Genomic DNA, 18,608 nt, shown 5'->3' with positions numbered 1-18,608 from the left:
GTTTGAATTTTAAGGGTAATACTTTTTATTATTTTTTAATTTTTAATTTTTGAGACAGGGTCTCACTCTTTTGCCCAGGTTGGAGTGCAGTGGCATGATCTGGGCTCACTGCCACCTCTGTCTCCCAGGCTCAAGCGATCCTCCCACCTCAGCCTCCCGAGTAGCTGGGACTACGGGTGTGCACCACCCGGCTAGGCTCATTTATTGTAGTTTTATAGAGATGGGGTTTCACCATATTGCCCAGGCTGGTCTCAAACTCCTGGATTCAAGTGATCCACCCACCTCGGCCTCCCAAAGTGTTGGGATTACAGGCATGAGCCACCATGCCTGGACCCTAGTACCTTTTAGAATAGCAGTTTACCCATATTATAATCTCTGGCTCTCTCGAGAACTTTGTGTATTTTGTTCTATCCTTGAATTGAATTCTGCACTTTAAAATGTACTCCACTTGGTAAAGAACAGTATTATAGAAAAGGAAAACCCCAAACCATTGTAGTTTGAGGCCTCTCCCTGCTGCAGCCTTTCATTTCCTGTAGTCTCATGACCTCTGGGATGGAGGCATCTGGGCAGGAGAGATTTCATGGAGGTCGCTGGCCTTGAGAAGGTAACTGTGTCTGAGGGACAGGAATAATGAGGTCTCTGGTAAGCTGGGGATTTTGCTGCCAGATGACCTCAGAAGCTGGGGTATGCAGAGGGGCCACGCGGAAGGCAGCAGTGTGGAGACTCTTCCAGGCCTTCTGGTTGATGATCCTGTCAATGTGTCCATTGCTTAAGAGGTGAGATCATTAAAACGTATAATTTCTAAACGACCCTGTTTTTGTAGTATGAATTTCTTCTTAACAAAACAGCATAATATGAAACAGGGTTAGTAGTGCCAGTTTTGGGGCTACTGTTATTCTCCTCTCCCTGGGGTCTGTGGCTCTGCTGTTTTGTGTCAGCCATCTGGCTTCTGGCCAGAGACAGTAGATTTCTAAGCCTGTTGCACCGAAAACTATTGTCATTGAAAAAATTTCCAGTTGCTTAGTACTTCCCAAATGTTGAATACTTTTAGAGGTTTGTAGCCATACGATAATGTCTATTAGTTTAATATTACCCCTTCTCTGCGTGCTTTTATGTAAATAGCAGCATGCTACTGGCTGATCAGATGCTGATGGAATCCAGCATTGAAGGGCCTTGATCATATTATCCAGCAAAATTAAATTTGATTTTTATAGACTTGCCCTGCTGCCACCCATATTTACCAGTCCCATCACTTCCTCTCTTTAGGTATCTGTGCGGAGTTTTGTTTCTTACATCACTAAAGAATACAAAAACAATACCTTCAGAGTTTCCCACAATACAGATTTTCATGCATCGAAGGAAAGCAGCACTGACAAGACAGGCAGATTGTATTAGAATTATTTAGGTCCTTAGCTTGATTCCCTTCCTGGCTGATTCAGTCCATTCCTTTGTGTCTGCCTGTCCATCTGTGAAGAGAAGATAATTACACCTGCTCCTCATTTACCTCAGAGGGATGTTACAGGCATTCATTTTGAAAGCCTATAAAGCTTTTTGAGCAAGGAGAAGTATAGTTGCAAGAATATATATTGTCGTTGCAGTGGTCCTTGCAAATCTTAATTCCAGTTATCGATATATTGATGAATACGCATTATTCAGTTTCATTAAATAAAAGCTGGCTCTGCCAGGCGCGGTGGCTCAGGCCTGTAATCCCAGCATTTTGGGAGGCCGAGGCAGGCAGATCACTTGAAGCCAGGAGTTTGAGATCAGCCTGGCCAACATGGCAAAACCCCATCTCTACTAAAAATACAAAAATTAGCCGGGTCTGGTGGGGTGCGCCCGTAATCCCAGCTACTGGGGAGACTGAGGCACAAGAATCATTTGAACCTCAGAGGCAGATGTTGCCGTGAGCTGAGATCCCGCCACTGCACTGCACTCCAGCCTGGGTGACAGAGCAAGACTGTTTTCAAAAACAAAACAAAACAACAAAAAAAGAGCTGGCTCTTCATGCTCTGTGAGGTTTTCCCAAAGTGTGTATGTCTAAGAGGAAGGAGGAGAGAGTTTGGTGAATGGAAAATGAGCCACAAATGTAGGTTTTAAGTAATCCATTTCCTTTTAACTCATTTGTGTTCAGCCTTGAAGCTAAAGGAGATGAGCTGAAGAAATGGCATGAAGTAAGCAGCAATCCTAAACCCCACATTGCCCCAATATTTTTCTGACTCATGATCAAAATTGATCACTTGAGTTAGAAAAAAAAATTTTCAGGTGAGAAATGTTTGTTTATGACCAAAAAAAAGTTTTTGTGTAAAGCTTGGCAAGTCACTTAGACTTCTTTAATTGATAAGTCTTCCTAAAGATTTAAAAGAAAATCAAGTCAATTTACATAATCCTTACAATGTCTACCGTTAATTATGTAAGAGGCGAGGCTGTCCCAGATATATAAGGTACATCAGTTTCTTCCAAAATGTCGTTTTACCTATTATTAAGTTTTCATTGTCTTTCAAGGTGGAAAGCAGCAGCTGTTTCCTGAAAATTGCTAAAATTGCATGAACAGTGTGGGAAGCAGGAAACATGCAACAAATACTTATAAACTCAGAGATCCAGAATGAGATGATTCCTATTTTCTTCAGTTCCACAGCACTCATCCTTGACTTCCCATTGTGAAATGAATGACAAATGTTGGTTAAATGCCTACTATGTGCTGGGCTAGTGGTTCTCAAGTGTGGTTCAGCATCATCAACATCAGCATCACGTGGGAACTTGTTAGAGACGCAAATCAGAAGCTGTGGGGTGGAGCCTAGCAATCAGTGTTTTAACAAGCCCTCTATACAAGTGCCTCTTAGAATTGCCATTCCACAGGGTGATAGCAAGGTTGGGACGGGCGGGCCAGCCTGTGGGCAGTATGGGGAGTGGCTGATCACAAACAGCGCAAAGCTTATCCCACCAACTCATTAGAGGGTGCTTCTCTTTCTGAGCCAGTTCAGGACTTGTATCTTGGAGCAGAAACTCCTCCTCTGGGATTCAGAGCTCATCCCAGATAAATGCTCAAATAGGAGATATTCTAACTTGTGGTTCATATTTTGTGCCAGCCATGAAAGCAAAGCTTCTCTCTATTGCTCTTGTAGCCCTCAATTTCGGAGCTTGAGCCTATCTCCAAGATGGAAAAACAAGGGACAGGAGGCCTAAAAAGGATTTGCTCTCTATCATTACCATCTCTCATCTCACTTACCCTTCCCACTACTTTCCCCCATTTTCCTCTTGACCTCCCTGTGCCCAGAATGCTCACTCGAGAACTTGGGAGAGGTGAACAAGGGAGGGTGAGACGTGAGCTAGAGATGGCTGAGAGACAAGATGCTCCAGGGCAGTCCCCACATCCCCCGTTAACCTGCGTGCTTCCCATTCCAAGGGATGACATGCACCTTAGCTACCCTTAACTACACCCCAATCACTCCCTCTCCTCAGATAAAAAGCAATTCCAGGAAATAGAAGTTAGTTTTCACTTAAACAGGATGTGACTATGATGTATGTTTCAATTTCAGCTGGTGGTGACCTGGCTTCTAATAGGAACCCACATCCCCCAGTCCTTGGCGGAGAATGCCTGACAGTGTGGCCAGATTCCTGAGGTTGATGACCTTGTGACCCACAGAGCATTTCAGTCCTCTTCACTCAGCCTAGCAGGCAGATCTGGGGACTAATCATACTGGGAGTCACTATTTCCTGCAAGAAACCTTCCCTTAGGAAGCTTTGTAACATTTCTTTGCAATATCAAAGAGAGACTGAGAGACAGCAAGCTTTAATTTTCACCTGTGACTTAAAATTAACATGTAAATATAGGAAGGAGAAAGAGGAAACTGCGTGGATGGAATGACCTGAGACATCTGGGTCTTTATTCATTCCAATATTATTTTATGAGATTACTATTCAGCTACATACATGAAAGAGACTTCTGAATGGCAGACAGGGCAGAAGGCTTGGCTTACCTAGATTGCATATAATCAGTATGTAAGGAGTTAGGATTTTTCTAACAGTAAAAGCAATCTTGACTAAGGCATTTGAAGCAAAAGTTAACACTACCTGAATCTTAGATCAAATAGAAGAGTTTACCCCAGAGAACTGTCAAGCATTTTTTTCCAGAGATCTGTGGGGAAACCTACAATTTGATTTTTGAGGGTAAGTTGGGGAGTAGAAGAGAGTTTCTGAAAACTCTCCCTACTATTTCCTGTTTTATTTTTTGAGACGGAGTCTTGCTCTGTCACCAGGCTAGAGTGCAGTTGCACAATCTTGGCTCACTGTAACCTCCGTCTCCCGGGTTCAAGCAATTCTCCTGCCTCAGCCTCCCAAGTAGCTGGGACTACAGGCACGTGCCAAAACACCCAGCTAATTTTTGTATTTTTAGTAGAGACAGAGTTTCACCACGTTGGCCAGGATGGTCTCGATCTCTTGACCTTGTGAGCCACCTGTCTCAGCCTCCCAAAGCGCTGGGATTACAGGCGTGAGCCACCGCGCCCAGCCTATTTCTTCATCCTTAATTCTATTTTCCTGGTTCACTTTGTAGAATTTGCTACACAGGATGTCTTTCACTGTTAAAATTTTCATGTTTCCTTGGTTACTAGGTTGCAGTTTTCTCCTAAGCCCCTCTGTCTCTCTGCATATGAACTTGGTGACAGGGATTGGGAAGTGAATTTTTTTGATGATCTTATTGCTACTATAGTTAAGAATCAGCACTGTTGATAAGCAAATGGGGCCTTGGGGATCATAGTTCAACTTCTTTTATTTTACAAATGAGAAAACCAAGTTCAGAAAAGTTAAGCAACTTGCCTAAGGTCACAGAGCCTGTTCATGCCAGGGCTGCCTCAAGAATCCAGGCCTGTTAACTCTGAGTCAAGTACTAAATACATGACTCTATTGCTGGCCTTTTTCTTTTCTTTTTTTTTTAAATGCCTGAAATTCTTTACCCTCTTGAGACTCAGCTGAGCATTTGGCCAACCTGGTGTAAATATCAGGCTTTTTCTTAAGTGACAAAGTTTTGATACTATCAAAGAACACGGGAAACTACTATCTGCTCCCGGGGGTGGACACAGATTAGATGGACATTTGGAAAGCTGGAGGCCCTGAAGAGAAAGGTGACACATTACAGGGTTCAGTTTGCGATTAATACTAAGCATTCTGATGGCATGCTGCTTCCACGCAGGGGACAGAGATATCGCTTTCCCATGGACTCTAATTTGTCTCCATAGTCTCTCTTCTAGCAGATCCAGAGATGGATCTTGACTAAAAAGATAGACGTGCTGATTGTCTTCTTAAAGAAAAATTCTGTGGTGGAGGAGGTAGCCTCTTTTAAAATCTGGGAAAGATGTAGATTTTTGAGAATGAACAGGGTTTAAATTAAACATAGTTCAAAAAATTAAACATAAGAGGGAAACTAATGGAATCCTTCATAAAATGTTTAAAATATTACCTACGAATCTCAATACTTCTACAGATTATTTTCAGAAAATAACGGGTTTTAAGAGAGCTGAGCTGTGGCCGTTTTAGTGATGAACTGCTTGGATCCCCTTTCGAACAGGCTGGGCTAGTTTCAATTTCTCTAAAGTCGTCTGTATTATTAGCATTCATGTAAAGAAAGGTTCAGAGGTTTGCTTTTTTTTTTGTTTGCACAGTAAAATCTTTTTCAAAACAATTTTCTATGATATGGTAATTCTTTTATACCCCATGTTAAGTCAGGTTTCTTTTGTATATTGTGATTCATGCTAAGATAAATAAAAAATAAACCACGATTGAAATTTTAAAAAAGAAGCTGCTTAACGAAGATCTTTAAGTAGCTAATGAGTCAGTGTGTATTCACAGAAGTTTGATCAATGCTAGCAGGGACTATTTTGTGTTGAGAACAAAGACACCAAAGAGATAGCCACTGGGAGGAGACCGGAGGGAGGCAAGAGGCTCCTGTGGAGCACTGGAATCAGAAAAAATTTCCCAGCCCTCATTATCAAAACCGGCTGGAGGGAACAGCAGTGAAAAAAACAACATGCAAAGCCACAAACAGGTGAAAAATGCAGAAAAATGTAATGTTCTTAGCAAGGAGGCACATCCTTCATTTATGATCACCTACAACATATTTTCAAAGTAAAATCCTATCAAAGAAAATAAGCTCTTGTGATTCAACAGCCATAGGACAGCTGGCATTTCCCTCCTCCCCCCACAACTGACACTGTCCAGAGGGACACCAGAATCCCCTGAATTTGAGCATTACATCGTACAACAAAATATTTAATTTTAATCAAATTTATTTTCCTACGGGGCGTTCAAAAGAGCACACTAACCCATCACTTTCGAGATGGTAATTTATTTACTTAGTTTTTGCTTATTCAGGACCTTCGATTGGCTGACTTGGTTCCTCCAGGAATTGCCCCTCCAGAGGTGGTGACAGTAGGTCTTCTGTGGAGGGAATTGCTGGGACAGCGTTCAGCTTCATTAAAGGGAGCTTTCAGGGAAAGTGGGAGCTGGGGTCTGGCTGCCAAGTTTTTAATGAATTGCTTCAGATATTCTCTCTGGTGGCTTCCACTGTGTTTAGAAATTTGAGAAAAAAAATCTATGTACAGAACACATGGCAGTTGGACATTAAAAATCTGCCACACACACAAGTATCTGTCATACGTTTCTTTTAAAATGGCTAAGTGCTACTCATGAAATTCACAAAGGATTTCAGGAAGTCAATGTGTATATTTTAATGAAAATATTTCTGTAATAGATATTATTTATTCCTTGTCATGAATTTGCCTGTGCAATTAAGTCATATGATTATTTTGCAAAAAAAGTTTGATTTTAGTAATTTTTTTCCTGAGACCAGTTAATGGAAGTTTCTTATTATAGAGGAAAGGACAGTCATTTAAAAGGTAAAAATAACACTTTTCATTAAGCTTCTTCTGTTATTTGACTATAGTTTATTTCAGCCAGTTTTGGAGAATTAAATTCATACAGCACAAGGCCAATAAATGCGGTTAATTTCATTAGGGGTTTGCAGTACAGTGGGGGGAAAATGCAATCTAATGTAAAGCCCTTGCATCTTTTAATTCAGTGTTTTAAATCAAACTTACCCATGTCACTCAAGTTTGCCTACAGCACAATAGGAGATGATAGTTCCTTACGTGGGGGAAAAAGAAAAAAACTTTATGAGACTTCAGAAATACCAGTCCTTCTGATAACATTTATGATTTTAAAAAATATTTTTCGGCTGGGCGCAGTGGCTCATGCCTATAATCCCAGCAATCTGGGAGGCCGAGGCAGGCAGATTGCGAGGTCAGGAGATCGAGACCATCCTGGCTAACACGGTGAAACCCTGTCTCTACTAAAAACACAAAAAATTAGCCAGGCACGATGGCATGTGCCTGTAGTCCCAGCTACTCAGGAGGCTGAGGCAGAAGAATTGCTTGAACCCGGGAGGCGGAGGTTGCAGTGAGCCGAGATTGCGCCACTGCACTCCAGCCTGGGCGACAGGGTGAGACTCCATCTCAAAAAAAAAAAAAAGTATATATGTTTATTTCAGGCCAGGCATGGTGGCTCTTGCCTGTAATTCCAACACTTTGGGAGGATCAGTTGAGCCCAGGAGTTTAAGACTAGCCTGTCAAGATAGTGAGACCCTGTCTCTACAAAAAAAATTAAAAAATTATCCGAGTATGGTGGTACACACTTGTAGTCCCAACTACTCTGGAGGCTGAGGTGGGAGAATTGCTTGAGCCCAGGAGGTGGAGGTTGCAGTTAGCTGTGATCATGTCACTGCACTCCAGCCTGGGTGACAGAGAGAGCCCCTGTCTCAAAAAAAAAATTTTTTTTTTCCATTTTGAAACAATCACAAACTTACAGAAAAGTTGGGAGTTTAATACAGGAAACATGTTTTTTTGAGCTATTTGAGAATAACTGCTGATCTGATGTCCCATTACTCCCAGATACTTTAGGATGTATTTTGTACAAACAGGAATATTCTCTGATCCTTTCGTAGTTCATAAGCGTGATGATCGGGTGTTCACATGCTCATATGTGACATGTGCCACCCTCGAATCTTGGTACAATGTTGGGACATTACCCATCTGACATGAAAAAACTATTAAAAAAAAAAAAGAACATTCTCCTATATAACCACAGTACAAACATCAAAATCAGGGAACTAACCTTGATTCAGTACTACCACCTAATCCTCAGACCCCTTCCTTTGTAGGAAAAGAATCCAGGACAGGATTATGTGGAGCATTTGGCTGCCATGTCTCTCTAGTCTCCTTTCTGGAACAGTTCTCAGTCTTTCAGTGGCTTTCATGACCTTGACACTTCAAAAGATTACAGTTCAGTTATTATGTAGAATGTCCTTCCATTGGTTTTGTCTGCTGTTTCCTCATGATTAGATTAAGGTTATTCATTTCTGGAAGAGGTTGTATCATATGATTTCCATTTGTCCTATTACTGATGATGTTCACTTAATTAAAGTGATGTATAGCAGGCTTAATAAGTATTTTGTGGGATAGTATTTGGAAACTAGATGTCCTGTTCCTCAAACTTTCAATGTATATATATATATGTATTTTTAATACATATATTACATGTATTTTAATATATGTATATATTTTAATACATATATATCTGTATATATACAGATATCATATGCATATACATATATATGTATCTATATTCCTGTGGACTTATGGTTTCTTGTTTTAATAAGTTATACTTATTTATTGCCATTGTGTATTTTGATGTTCAAATTGTCCCAGATCTGGCCAGTTGGAAGCTCCTTCATGTAACTGCGCGGTGGGTTCATTTTGCCCTGCCCAGATAGAGTCAATTTATCAAGACACAGGAATTGCAATAAAGAGTTCAACTCATGCAGAGCTGGCTGAACAGGAAACCAAAGTTTTATTATTACTCAAATCAGTCTCCCTGAAAATTCAGGGACTTGGGCTTTTAGGGATAATTTGGCGGGTTGGGGAACAGGGAGTGGGGAGTGCTGATTGGTCAGGTTGGATGAAATCATAAGGAGTCCTCTTGTGCAGAGTCAGTTCCTGGGTGGGGGCCGCAAGACCAGATGAGCCAGTTTATTGATCTGGGTGGGACCAGCTGATCCATGGAGTACAAGGTCTGAAAAAGACCTCAAACACCAATATTGGGTTTTACAATACTGAAGTTATTATAGGAGCAATTGGGGGGGTTAGTGATCTTGGGGTTTCTGGCTGCATGACTCTTAAACCATAATTTCTGATCTTGTATCTAACTTGTTAGTCCTACAAAGGCAGTCTGGTCCCCAGGCAAGAAGGGGGTATGTTTTGGGAAAAGGCTGTTATCATCTTTGTTTCAAAGTTAAAGTTAAGTTCCTCTCAAAGTTAGTTTGGCCTACATCCAGGAATGAACAAGGACAACTTGGAGATTTGAAGCAAGTTGGAGTCAATTAGGTCAGATCTCTTTCACTGTCATAATTTTCTCACTGTTATAATTTTTGCAACAGGGGTTTCATTCACACTGGCTGCTGTGTCCTTCTGACATGTCCTCATGGTTCTTTGAGCATGTTCTTGCTTTCTGGCACTACAAGGTGTTCCAGGTTCATCTTTCTTTATGCCAGATGTGTTGATTGATATAGGGGCATTGCTGCTCCCCGATGTTCAGTGGACAGAACTAAAGAATATATGTGTGTATGTGCATACATGCATATGCATATTTATTATGATATGTACCCCTCTATCTCCCTATCATCATCTGTGTATTAAAAACTATGTTGGCTGGGCACGGTGGTTCACGCCTGTAATCCCAGCACTTTGGGAGGCGGAGGTGGGTGGATCATGAGGTCAAGAGATCGAGACCATCCTGGCCAACATGGTGAAACCCTGTCTCTACTAGAAATACAAAAATTAGCCAGGCATGGTGGCACGTACCTGTAGTCCTGGCTACTCGGGAGGCTGAGGCAGGAGAATCGCTTGAACTCAGGAGGTAGAAGTTGTAGTGAGCCGAGATCGCACCACTGCACTCTAGCCTGGAGACAGGGCAAGACACCATCTCAAAAATAAATAAATAAATAAGAATAAATAAATAAATAAAAACTATGTTTACCCCAATATTTATAATTCCAATCCAACACTACAGCTATTTTTTTTCTTTTTTGTGACTCTTTTGCCTGCCAGTGAGAGACATGGGTCACATTATTCTTAACACATTCACTTAAATAATTCAACCTCGTCTCAGCTCCCACTCCCATCCTTGGCAGATGCCCTCTCTAAGCCACGTGAAATCTGACACCCCAGGCTGGACAACCACTCCTTGCCCACTCATCCACCCACATGGCCCACATGGACACCCTTCTCACCCTACTTAGTTAGACTCTGACATCTCATGCTGGGTGACCATTCCCTAGTCCCCACACCATCCCCCAGGGATAACCTCTTCTCCCTGCTTGAGTTCTGACATCCAAATTTTGGTCAACACCTTGCTCCAAACCCCTGTGCAGAGGCTTGCTTTTCTTTGTCTAATCTGGTAGTTTTAGGATGGAATTGTTTAGAAGTGGAAGGGGAAGGAATAAAGCGTGAAAAGTAGGAAGGAAAAGGAGGAAAGGGGAAGAACATTTATGTGGAAGTCACGAGATTAAGTTTCTGTTTGAAAATGATACAGTTTTAATAAGAGAAGAATCAAGCCACTTAAAATGGAGTGTTTTCTGACTGATATAGAATATAACATCCTTTCTTTCTTGGTCATTACAAATGATACTAAAACCATACAGTTAATATTTGTTCATCAACAAAACTTTAAAAGGAACTTAGTGAAGCATTCTTGCTCTCAGAAATGTTTAGTACTCTATTTTCACCTCAGTTCTTCCTTGTTCCTTTGATTAAATCAGATATAGTTCCTTTAGAATATTTGAATTGTTGTCTAGCCCATCTTGTCAAATGGCAGTTCTTTATTTCCTGCCAAGTCATAGGGCTATCATTCCATAGAAAATTTCCGTAAAAAAATCTGTGTCAGTCTTCTTTTCAACAAATTTCAGGATGAGTGCTTTCACTCTAACATCATAAATAATAACGAAGCAGATTTAAAGAGTTATTCTATTAATCATTGCTAAACTCAGTGTCAGCTTTCTAAGAAAACAAATAAAAACAATATGAGTTCGTGACCAGCCTGACCAACATGGCGAAACCCTGTCTCTACTAAAAATACAAAAATTAATTGGGTGTGGTGGCGCGTGCCTGTAATCCCAGCTACTCAGGTGGCTAAGGCAGGAGAATCGTTTGAACCCGGGAGGCGGAGGTTACAGTGAGCCGAGATCACGCCACTATGCTCAAGCCTGGGCAACTGAGTGAGACCCTGTCTCAAAAAAAAAAAAAACCAAAAACAAAAAACAACAATATATGATGACCCTGAGCATGTAGCCATCTATGTAACTACACAGGACAAAAATTAGCAGAAGTTGTCAGGAAGATGGTCCCTTAAAGGCTGAACAATAATTTTATAGTCAAAATCTGAGTGAAGATACATTTTTAAAAATTAAGCTAGTTTTTAAAATTGAAAAGCTAACATGTGCCTAACGTTAAACAAAAACAAAAACAAAAAACAACCTTCACTGAGTTACGTTCCCCACAGAAAACTATTGTTAACAGTTAGGAGTTGGGAAAGTCCTTGGAATTCCACTTGTAACTGTTAAGAAATAGGACTATATCTTCTATTTTAAAACATATCTAAATAAAACTGTTAGATGAAGAAAATATGTAGGGTGTCAATGTGCTTCATTTTTAGGACAGAATAAAAAACTGCTATGAAATGACTGCAAAGACATCTTTATTATAACAGCACTTGGAATTGGCAATTCAGGAATTATTCATCTTGAACATCTTATGTAGTTTTAAAAATTCTCTAGAAAAACCACAACTGTTTTCATCTTCTCTTGTACAAATCTTTAATAGTATTCTTGAAATTATACTAAGAAGAACACTGAAAAGTTAGTGAACATATGTAAAGTAGATCACCTTGATTTAGGATGCCTATTTATTTTATTAGGATCACTGTGTTGTGCTGTGCACAGAGTGTGTGTTTCGGAGGACTCATGTTCCTCTCCCCTCTTGCCTACTGCATCTTGGTGAGGTCTCTGCTCTGCAACAAATCAACACAGGCTTGAAACTCAGTAATCCAGTCACGAAGAGAAGGAAAGAAAACCACCTCCATTTAAAGCACCAGATAGCTAGACCAGTGCTTCCCAAACTTCGGTGTGCACAAGAATCATAATTTTGAAGATTCTGATTCACTGCATTGCTTCATCTCTTTTCTTGCCTTGTGCTTGCATCTCTACTATAGTGTAAGCACCTTTATCTCCTCCCTTTAGCTGATTCTCTATGGCTTGCTACTAAAACTTGTGACTCATGGCGTGGTTCAAACTTCTGGAATCAATATTTACCTCCATTTTAGATTTCTCCTCACATACCGACCTTTAGCTCTGGTATATCTTCAAAGCTAGCCATTTCATGCATTTCCTCACCTGGCCCTCTCTATGGTGGACAGTAAGGCAGCAATACAGAGGTGGAAAGCTCCTCACATTAAGTAGCAGAATGTTGCTATTCAAAATGTCATCTGTGGACCAGCAGCTTTGGCATGACCTGGAAACTCGTTAAAATGTAGACTCTTCAGCACCACCTCACCCTGCTGAATCAGAATCTGCCTTTTATCAAGATCCTTAGGTGATTTGAATGCTCATTAAAGTTTGAAAATCGCTGATTTAAGATGCTTTTGGCACAAGTAACAGAAAACCCAACTCAAACTGGCTTGCATGATACGTAGAATGACTTTCAGGTGATCTAATCTAGAGGCCCTTAGGTTTTCAGGGCTTTGCAACAAACTCTTTTTGCTTATCTGAGCTGTTTCCTGTAAGCCTACTCCCTCAACATAACTTCATTTTATGTTAACAATACAAAATATAGAATGTGTTCTAATATGTGTTCAAACACAAACCTATTATTATAGTGCTCTTTGGCCTGTGCCCTAAATTTTGAAATGATCACTCCTTAAAATTGAAACCCTTGGTTGCAAGTAAAATAAAAGTCTGACTCAATATCATTTAAACAATAGGAAATTCAACATCTCTAATATCAGAAAGGGCAGAGGATGGCTCCAAAAATAATTTACCAAGGTTTCTCTTCTCTGCAGTTCTCAGGACTCTCCTGACTCCAATGACTCCATTTTCAGTGTGCTAGATGGCTGAAATTCCAGCAATCATATCTAGATCCCGAAATAGTTAAAGACTGAAAGGGACCATCTTTTCCCATGTCTCTTGTTTTAAGAATAGAGAAATCTGTCATAGCAGAGGTTTCCTTACAACTCAGTGGCCAGAATTGGGTATCATACTCTGACAGAGATCTCTAATTGCTTCTGAATATCTACTTTCCCCACCTTCTTCAGTAATACCGTCCTGATTTTTATCTGGGCACAGCAATGGCCAGGTATATTTCCTTGCCTCCCTTGAAAGCTACATTTGGCCATGTGACTAAATTCTGGTGAGTGAAACATACGTAGAAATGTTGTGTCGAACTTCTGGGAAGTATCCTTAAAAGAGAGGTAGCATCCTCTTTTTATTCCTCTTCTTCCATTCTGATTTCTGGAATGCAGACGTGAAGGCTGAAGCTTCTGCAACCCTCTTTGATCATGAGGACAAGGGTACACTCAGGATCAGGTGGAGCAAAGAACTGGAAGGAGCCTGGGTCCCTGATAAATTCAGGAACCTGCCCTAAGAGCTTTATTCTGCCTACCTCCAGCTAGGTGACAGAATAAAACTTGTGTGTTTAATTTACTGTTAATCTGAGTTCTTATTAACTTCTGGAGAATCTAATCCTAACTGATACACATGCCTTCATATAGCACCCTCATGATTTTGGCCACATCTTTCTATCATTATCTTATTATTTCTCACCTTCTTTACATTGGCTTTTTCACTTAATTTGAAGAGATTTTTTTATATCATCACTGCTTGACTATAAAATCAGTCCTGCCTGGCAAAAATAGAAGTTAACTGCAAAAATAAAAACAATGGAAATGTACTGACTTTAAAAAATTGGCCAACAGTGTTTCTGTATGACAAAGGCAACAAGCTTATTTGATATGAAATAGTTGCATTAGCTCCTTGGGGGCTCCAGTGGCCTTCCTTTTATTCACTGATAATATTAGCAGCTTCATTAGGCATTTATCTTGAATTTGCATGCACTTCCCGGGTGGGAGGACTTTCCTCTGTATATGGTGGTGAGTAATGGAGTTCTACCTGAAATCATCCACTACCTCAGCTGGAGAAACATGTCTCTAGGAGGGAAAAAAATTCAAGACTTTCTTTTACATTTGGTTGGAGTAGTTTTCAAACTTAGTAAGCCTAAGAATCACCCGAGGCTCTGGGTAAAATGCACGTTTCTGGTCTTGTCCAGGTGTAGAGATCAGGAGTCTGCATTGTAAAATAGTGCCCCAGATGACGTCAATACAAGTAGTTTTCAGACCTTAATTTCGGAAACATGTGAAAAAGCATTCTTTATTACTGTATTCACTCATTCTTCAGTAATTGTCGAGCACCTTCCAGAGTGCTCTGTTAGACCCTGGTGGGAGGCAGAGGGTTTGCGTGGAGACTTAAGATTCAGTTTTCACGTCTCAAGGCATCAAATGAGATGTACTAGAGTTAAAAGGCAAAAAGGACGCTGTTTGTATCAAGCGCATTAACCCCTTTTAGCGTTTCTCTTACAATGGGATCATCACCTTCGTCATACGCTCCCAGTTGCTACTCATTACCTTAATAACACTAATAAAGCACCACCACCTCGAAGCTGGGGCGAATAGGTCCAAGAGACGGCCTACTTCTGTGGTGACCCTGAACTGCTCCAGAGGACCCAGCTCTCTCAAGCCAAGTGGTTTCCACACTTTGCTGCACTGTGGAGGCACTTGTAGAATAAAGAAAATAGGCCGACCCTCCAGGTTTGGAAGCCACTGGGCTAGCGGCCTCGCCAAGGCCCTGAAGCGCCCACGTCCTTGCGCCCTCTATCTTCAGCCCCGAAGGTGCGCGCGGAGGCCTCCCGCCCCGGCGGGCCTGGTCCTGGCGCCTGGTCCTCCCCGCCCCACCGCTACCCGCCGTGCCCGGCTCCGGCTCCGGCTCCGGCTCAGGCTCAGGTGCGGGCCGCCGGCCGGGAGGAGGTGGTGCCGGAGCTTCTCAGGCCAGGGCGCTGCAGAACCGAAAGCAGCAGGGGGCGGGGGAGAGGAAAGAGGGGGCGGGAGCGGGGACGCGAGGGCGAGGCGGCCACGCGGGGCCGGGAATGCCCGCGGTGCGGGGCCCCAGAGCCGCCCGGTGGTCGTGTCCGGGCGATGGCTCTTCGCCTGGTCGCCGACTTCGACCTCGGGAAGGACGTGCTCCCGTGGTTGCGGGCGCAGCGGGCAGTGTCCGAGGCCAGCGGGGCCGGAAGCGGCGGCGCAGGTGCGGGAGGCGCGCTGCGGAGAGGGGTGGGGGCGGGGAGTGGGAGTCCCTCATATCCCCCGGACTCCGACCCGGTGGGGAGCAACCCGGGGCGTCGCCGCCCTGGGAAGGCTGGTGCGAGGGCGCCGCTCCCCTCCTCAGAGGGCTGTTTTGGCTTTGCCACCCTCACCCAGCCACGGCGGAAGGTCTGGGGGCAGAGCCCGGGCCAGGTCGCGGTGGGGCCTGAGGCGCCTGGCTCGCTGCCGGCCCGCGGAAATTCGCCCTTGGCAGAGGGGCCAGGCCGCTGGCAGTTCCCTCAGCATCACCTCACGGCGAGGGCAGAGGGTCGTGCTCAGCTCAGCGGCCGCATCCCACCTCCCGGGGGGTTCATCGGCAGCGCAGGGGCTTTGTCAAGACAGGAGTGCTCCTGGAAGCTTCACGTTTTGAGAAAGAATCCGTGACCACCAAGCGAACCACCCTATACCTAACGGTGGAACAGTTTGTCCCCACATTTGCGAGACGTGTTTATGTGTCTGTTGAACCGTGTCCGTGGCTCAGGGGACATGGGCCTCGGCGGTGAGGCGCAAGAGGGCAGGGGCCGCCTCCAGGCTGCGCGCGGCGGGGCGAGAGCCCCCAGCCGCCCCCGAGCTCCGCACCTGTGCAGGCTGGGGCTGCGCGCGAGATGCTCGGCTCCCGGCCCTGCCACTCCGGGCTTTTTGATGATTTGGTAAGGGAGTGAAAGTGACTTTTGAGCCTTCCCAGCACTGATCTGTTTTAAAGAAGGGGAACTTTGTGATTTCTTACAAAGTTTTAAAGGTCTTCTATAAATATTGGAGCTTCAGAGCTTAAATGCAGCTTCAAAGCAATGATGCCTGTAGGTCTCACCTTGTGTGTAGGGCGCTGTCCACTTCAGTGAATTTGGAAGTGGGTATTAAATGACCCACATCTACAACTCCTTTCCCTTAAACGCTGGTGAAAGTTTTCTTGATGTGAGTTATATATCAAGTTGCTATCTTGTATCTTCACACTCTCCTATGACTATAGCGAAATTATTTGTAGGTTTCCTTGGCTTGGAATATTATTAGCTCCAAATAAGGAGTTATATGTTTGTGTAGCGTATGCATTGAGTTTGCATTAGTGTCATGCTTAGTAAGGCTTTACTTTTTTTCGAGGTGGAGAGGGTGGTCAAGAAAGAATTTTATACAAAAATTAGCTGGGCGGGGTGACACGCGCCTGTAATCCCAGCTACTCGGGAGGCTGAGGCAGGAGAATCGCTTGAACCTGGGAGGCAGAGGTTGCAGTGAGCCGAGATCTCGCCACTGCACTCCAGCCTGGGCAACAGAGTAAGTCTCCATCTCAAAAAAAAAAAAAAAAAAAAAAAAAAAAAAAGTCGCCCAAATGTCTGAAAAGTTTTTGAAGGCTTAACTTTTTGAAATACAACAGGCAGCTCTGTCTTCTACTACCAAGTACTCCTATTTCTGGACTCCCACTTTATTTTGCTAAATGGCAGGTGTCTGCAAATGAGAAGTTAGATGAGTGTGAAATGCCACAGTCTTATGTTTCCGTAATGTGTGTCGTGCTTGAAAAGCTGTGTGTGACCCACTGGGACCTGGCTTCCTTGTATCTTTCGCTCATCTCTGAAGAAATACAAACTTGTGTATTGACCTTCCACTAAACAACAGATAGCCCTAGGTCCTCAGAAGGTACTTTCTGGAAATACTAGCTTTTCTGATACTGGTAGTATTTTGCTCTTTCAGAGCAAATATCTTGGTAAGATAGTAGCCTTGTTATACTAAGAGAATTATCACCTCTGATAATCACCAGTGGGTGGTAGCTCAAAAATACCCCCACACAAATTAATTCCTGTTCTGTAATTTATAGCAGTGGCAGGGAAATCTGGGATTCTGTCTCATTTCTAGCACAGCAGTTACTACACACATTTGTGGAAATCTTTATCCTTTCAAAGTTCTGGCTTTTCAAATGTAAATTATGAATTACTATACCATTGTAATGCCTCCTCTATGCATACTTGCTTTCTAAATTTGAAGCCTTAATGTTTTTACATCAACAAATACAATTGAAGTTTTCTTAGAGGTGCTAAGTAATTCTCATGAGATATGTATGATATATTCCTGGCAAAACAGAGAGCAGGGCTGAGTCAGCCATGGAAATTCTGTGCCTGTAAGCATTTTGGTCAACAAGGGGTCAAGGAGGAAGGAGAACAGATTTGGTTACTGCATTTGCTCCTGGTTCTGGGTTGAACTTTTGAGAAAACAGTTTCTCCTGAAATAAAAGAAGATATTTGTTAAAAATCAAAACAACTACATAAAAGAATATTTTAACAGGTAGCTGTAAATGATAAAAGAAAAAAAAAACCACCGAAGTAAAACCGTGTATCCACTACCCAGCTTAAAAACAGAGCAATGTCAAGACTCTTGAAGTCTCTTATGTGCTCCTTTCTGATTCTATTTCTTTCTCTCATCCTCACCTCCTAGGTTAGCAACCATTTACATTTTTATATTTTAACATTACTTTGACTTTATTTGTAGTTTTAGCCTATATGTATGGGCAAAATATTTCATTTTGCTTGCCTGTGAACTTTAAACATACTGTATGCATTCCTTTTGCTTATTTTCCTTCTCAATATTGTGAGATTTACCCATATTGACTGGCTAGCTGCAGGTTATTAATTTGTATTAATTAATGCTATATAGTGTTCCATAGTGTGAATTCAACACGATGGTGGACATGGAGATGCACCCCTTAGATTTTCCTTTCAAAGAACAGCTTGTCCCAGGTGCTGTGAGTATAGTCAGCAGGCAGTCTTCAGCTGTCAGCCCCTTCAGGGATTGCCTGCCAAGAGGGCTGCCCTACCCAACTTCACTTCCTTTTGGGTATGGACCACGTGAAACTGAGTGGGCTTTAAAGGCCTGGCCATTTTGACTGAACATGGGACAACTCCATTTCAGTTCCGAAGCTTCCTCTTTGGGGGACCCAAGGTCACCTGAGGATATTGGGCCTGCGTTGCTACTGGACTTCTCACCTACCAGGACTTGCTTCCTTCTCCTTCCTCTTAAGGGTGTTAATCCCACTTTACTGAGCACTCCCTGATGAACATACTGGGTACTAAACTCTGTCTCAGAGTGCATCCTGGGGAACCCAACTTATTTTTCCAGTG

General features: G+C 42.7%; 1 protein-coding gene, 1 long non-coding RNA gene and 1 other non-coding gene across 7 annotated transcripts in view; 2 read left to right on the top strand and 1 right to left on the bottom strand.

Annotated features, from left to right (window-relative positions):
- Positions 1-6,324: 6,324 nt before the first annotated feature.
- On the bottom strand, positions 6,325-17,991 carry LOC130541710 (uncharacterized). Its single transcript, XR_008955805.1, has 5 exons — positions 16,316-17,991; positions 9,909-10,006; positions 8,164-8,315; positions 7,092-7,137; positions 6,325-6,558 (listed from the first exon to the last, which is right to left on the bottom strand). It is a non-coding gene; the product is annotated as an uncharacterized LOC130541710 (long non-coding RNA).
- On the top strand, positions 7,982-8,087 carry LOC112440595 (small nucleolar RNA U13). The gene has a single exon (XR_003028621.1). It is a non-coding gene; the product is annotated as a small nucleolar RNA U13 (small nucleolar RNA).
- GSAP (gamma-secretase activating protein) overlaps positions 15,181-18,608 on the top strand; it is a 112,245-nt gene continuing 108,817 nt past the window's right edge. The window contains exon 1 of one of the 5 annotated variants that reach the window (XM_063605932.1): positions 15,181-15,451. In XM_063605932.1, coding sequence (XP_063462002.1) covers positions 15,343-15,451 — 109 coding nt within the window. In that variant the 5' untranslated portion in view covers positions 15,181-15,342. The remainder of the gene's footprint in view (positions 15,452-18,608) is intronic. The other 4 variants (XM_034964312.3, XM_034964310.3, XM_034964313.3 and 1 more) reach the window with 4 other exon arrangements.

Source organism: Pan paniscus, chromosome 6 (assembly GCF_029289425.2).
Source record: "Pan paniscus chromosome 6, NHGRI_mPanPan1-v2.0_pri, whole genome shotgun sequence".
Taxonomy (NCBI): domain Eukaryota; kingdom Metazoa; phylum Chordata; class Mammalia; order Primates; family Hominidae; genus Pan; species Pan paniscus.
The sequence above is the reverse complement of the archived record's forward strand: the minus strand, read 5'-3'. Positions and strand labels throughout refer to the sequence as shown.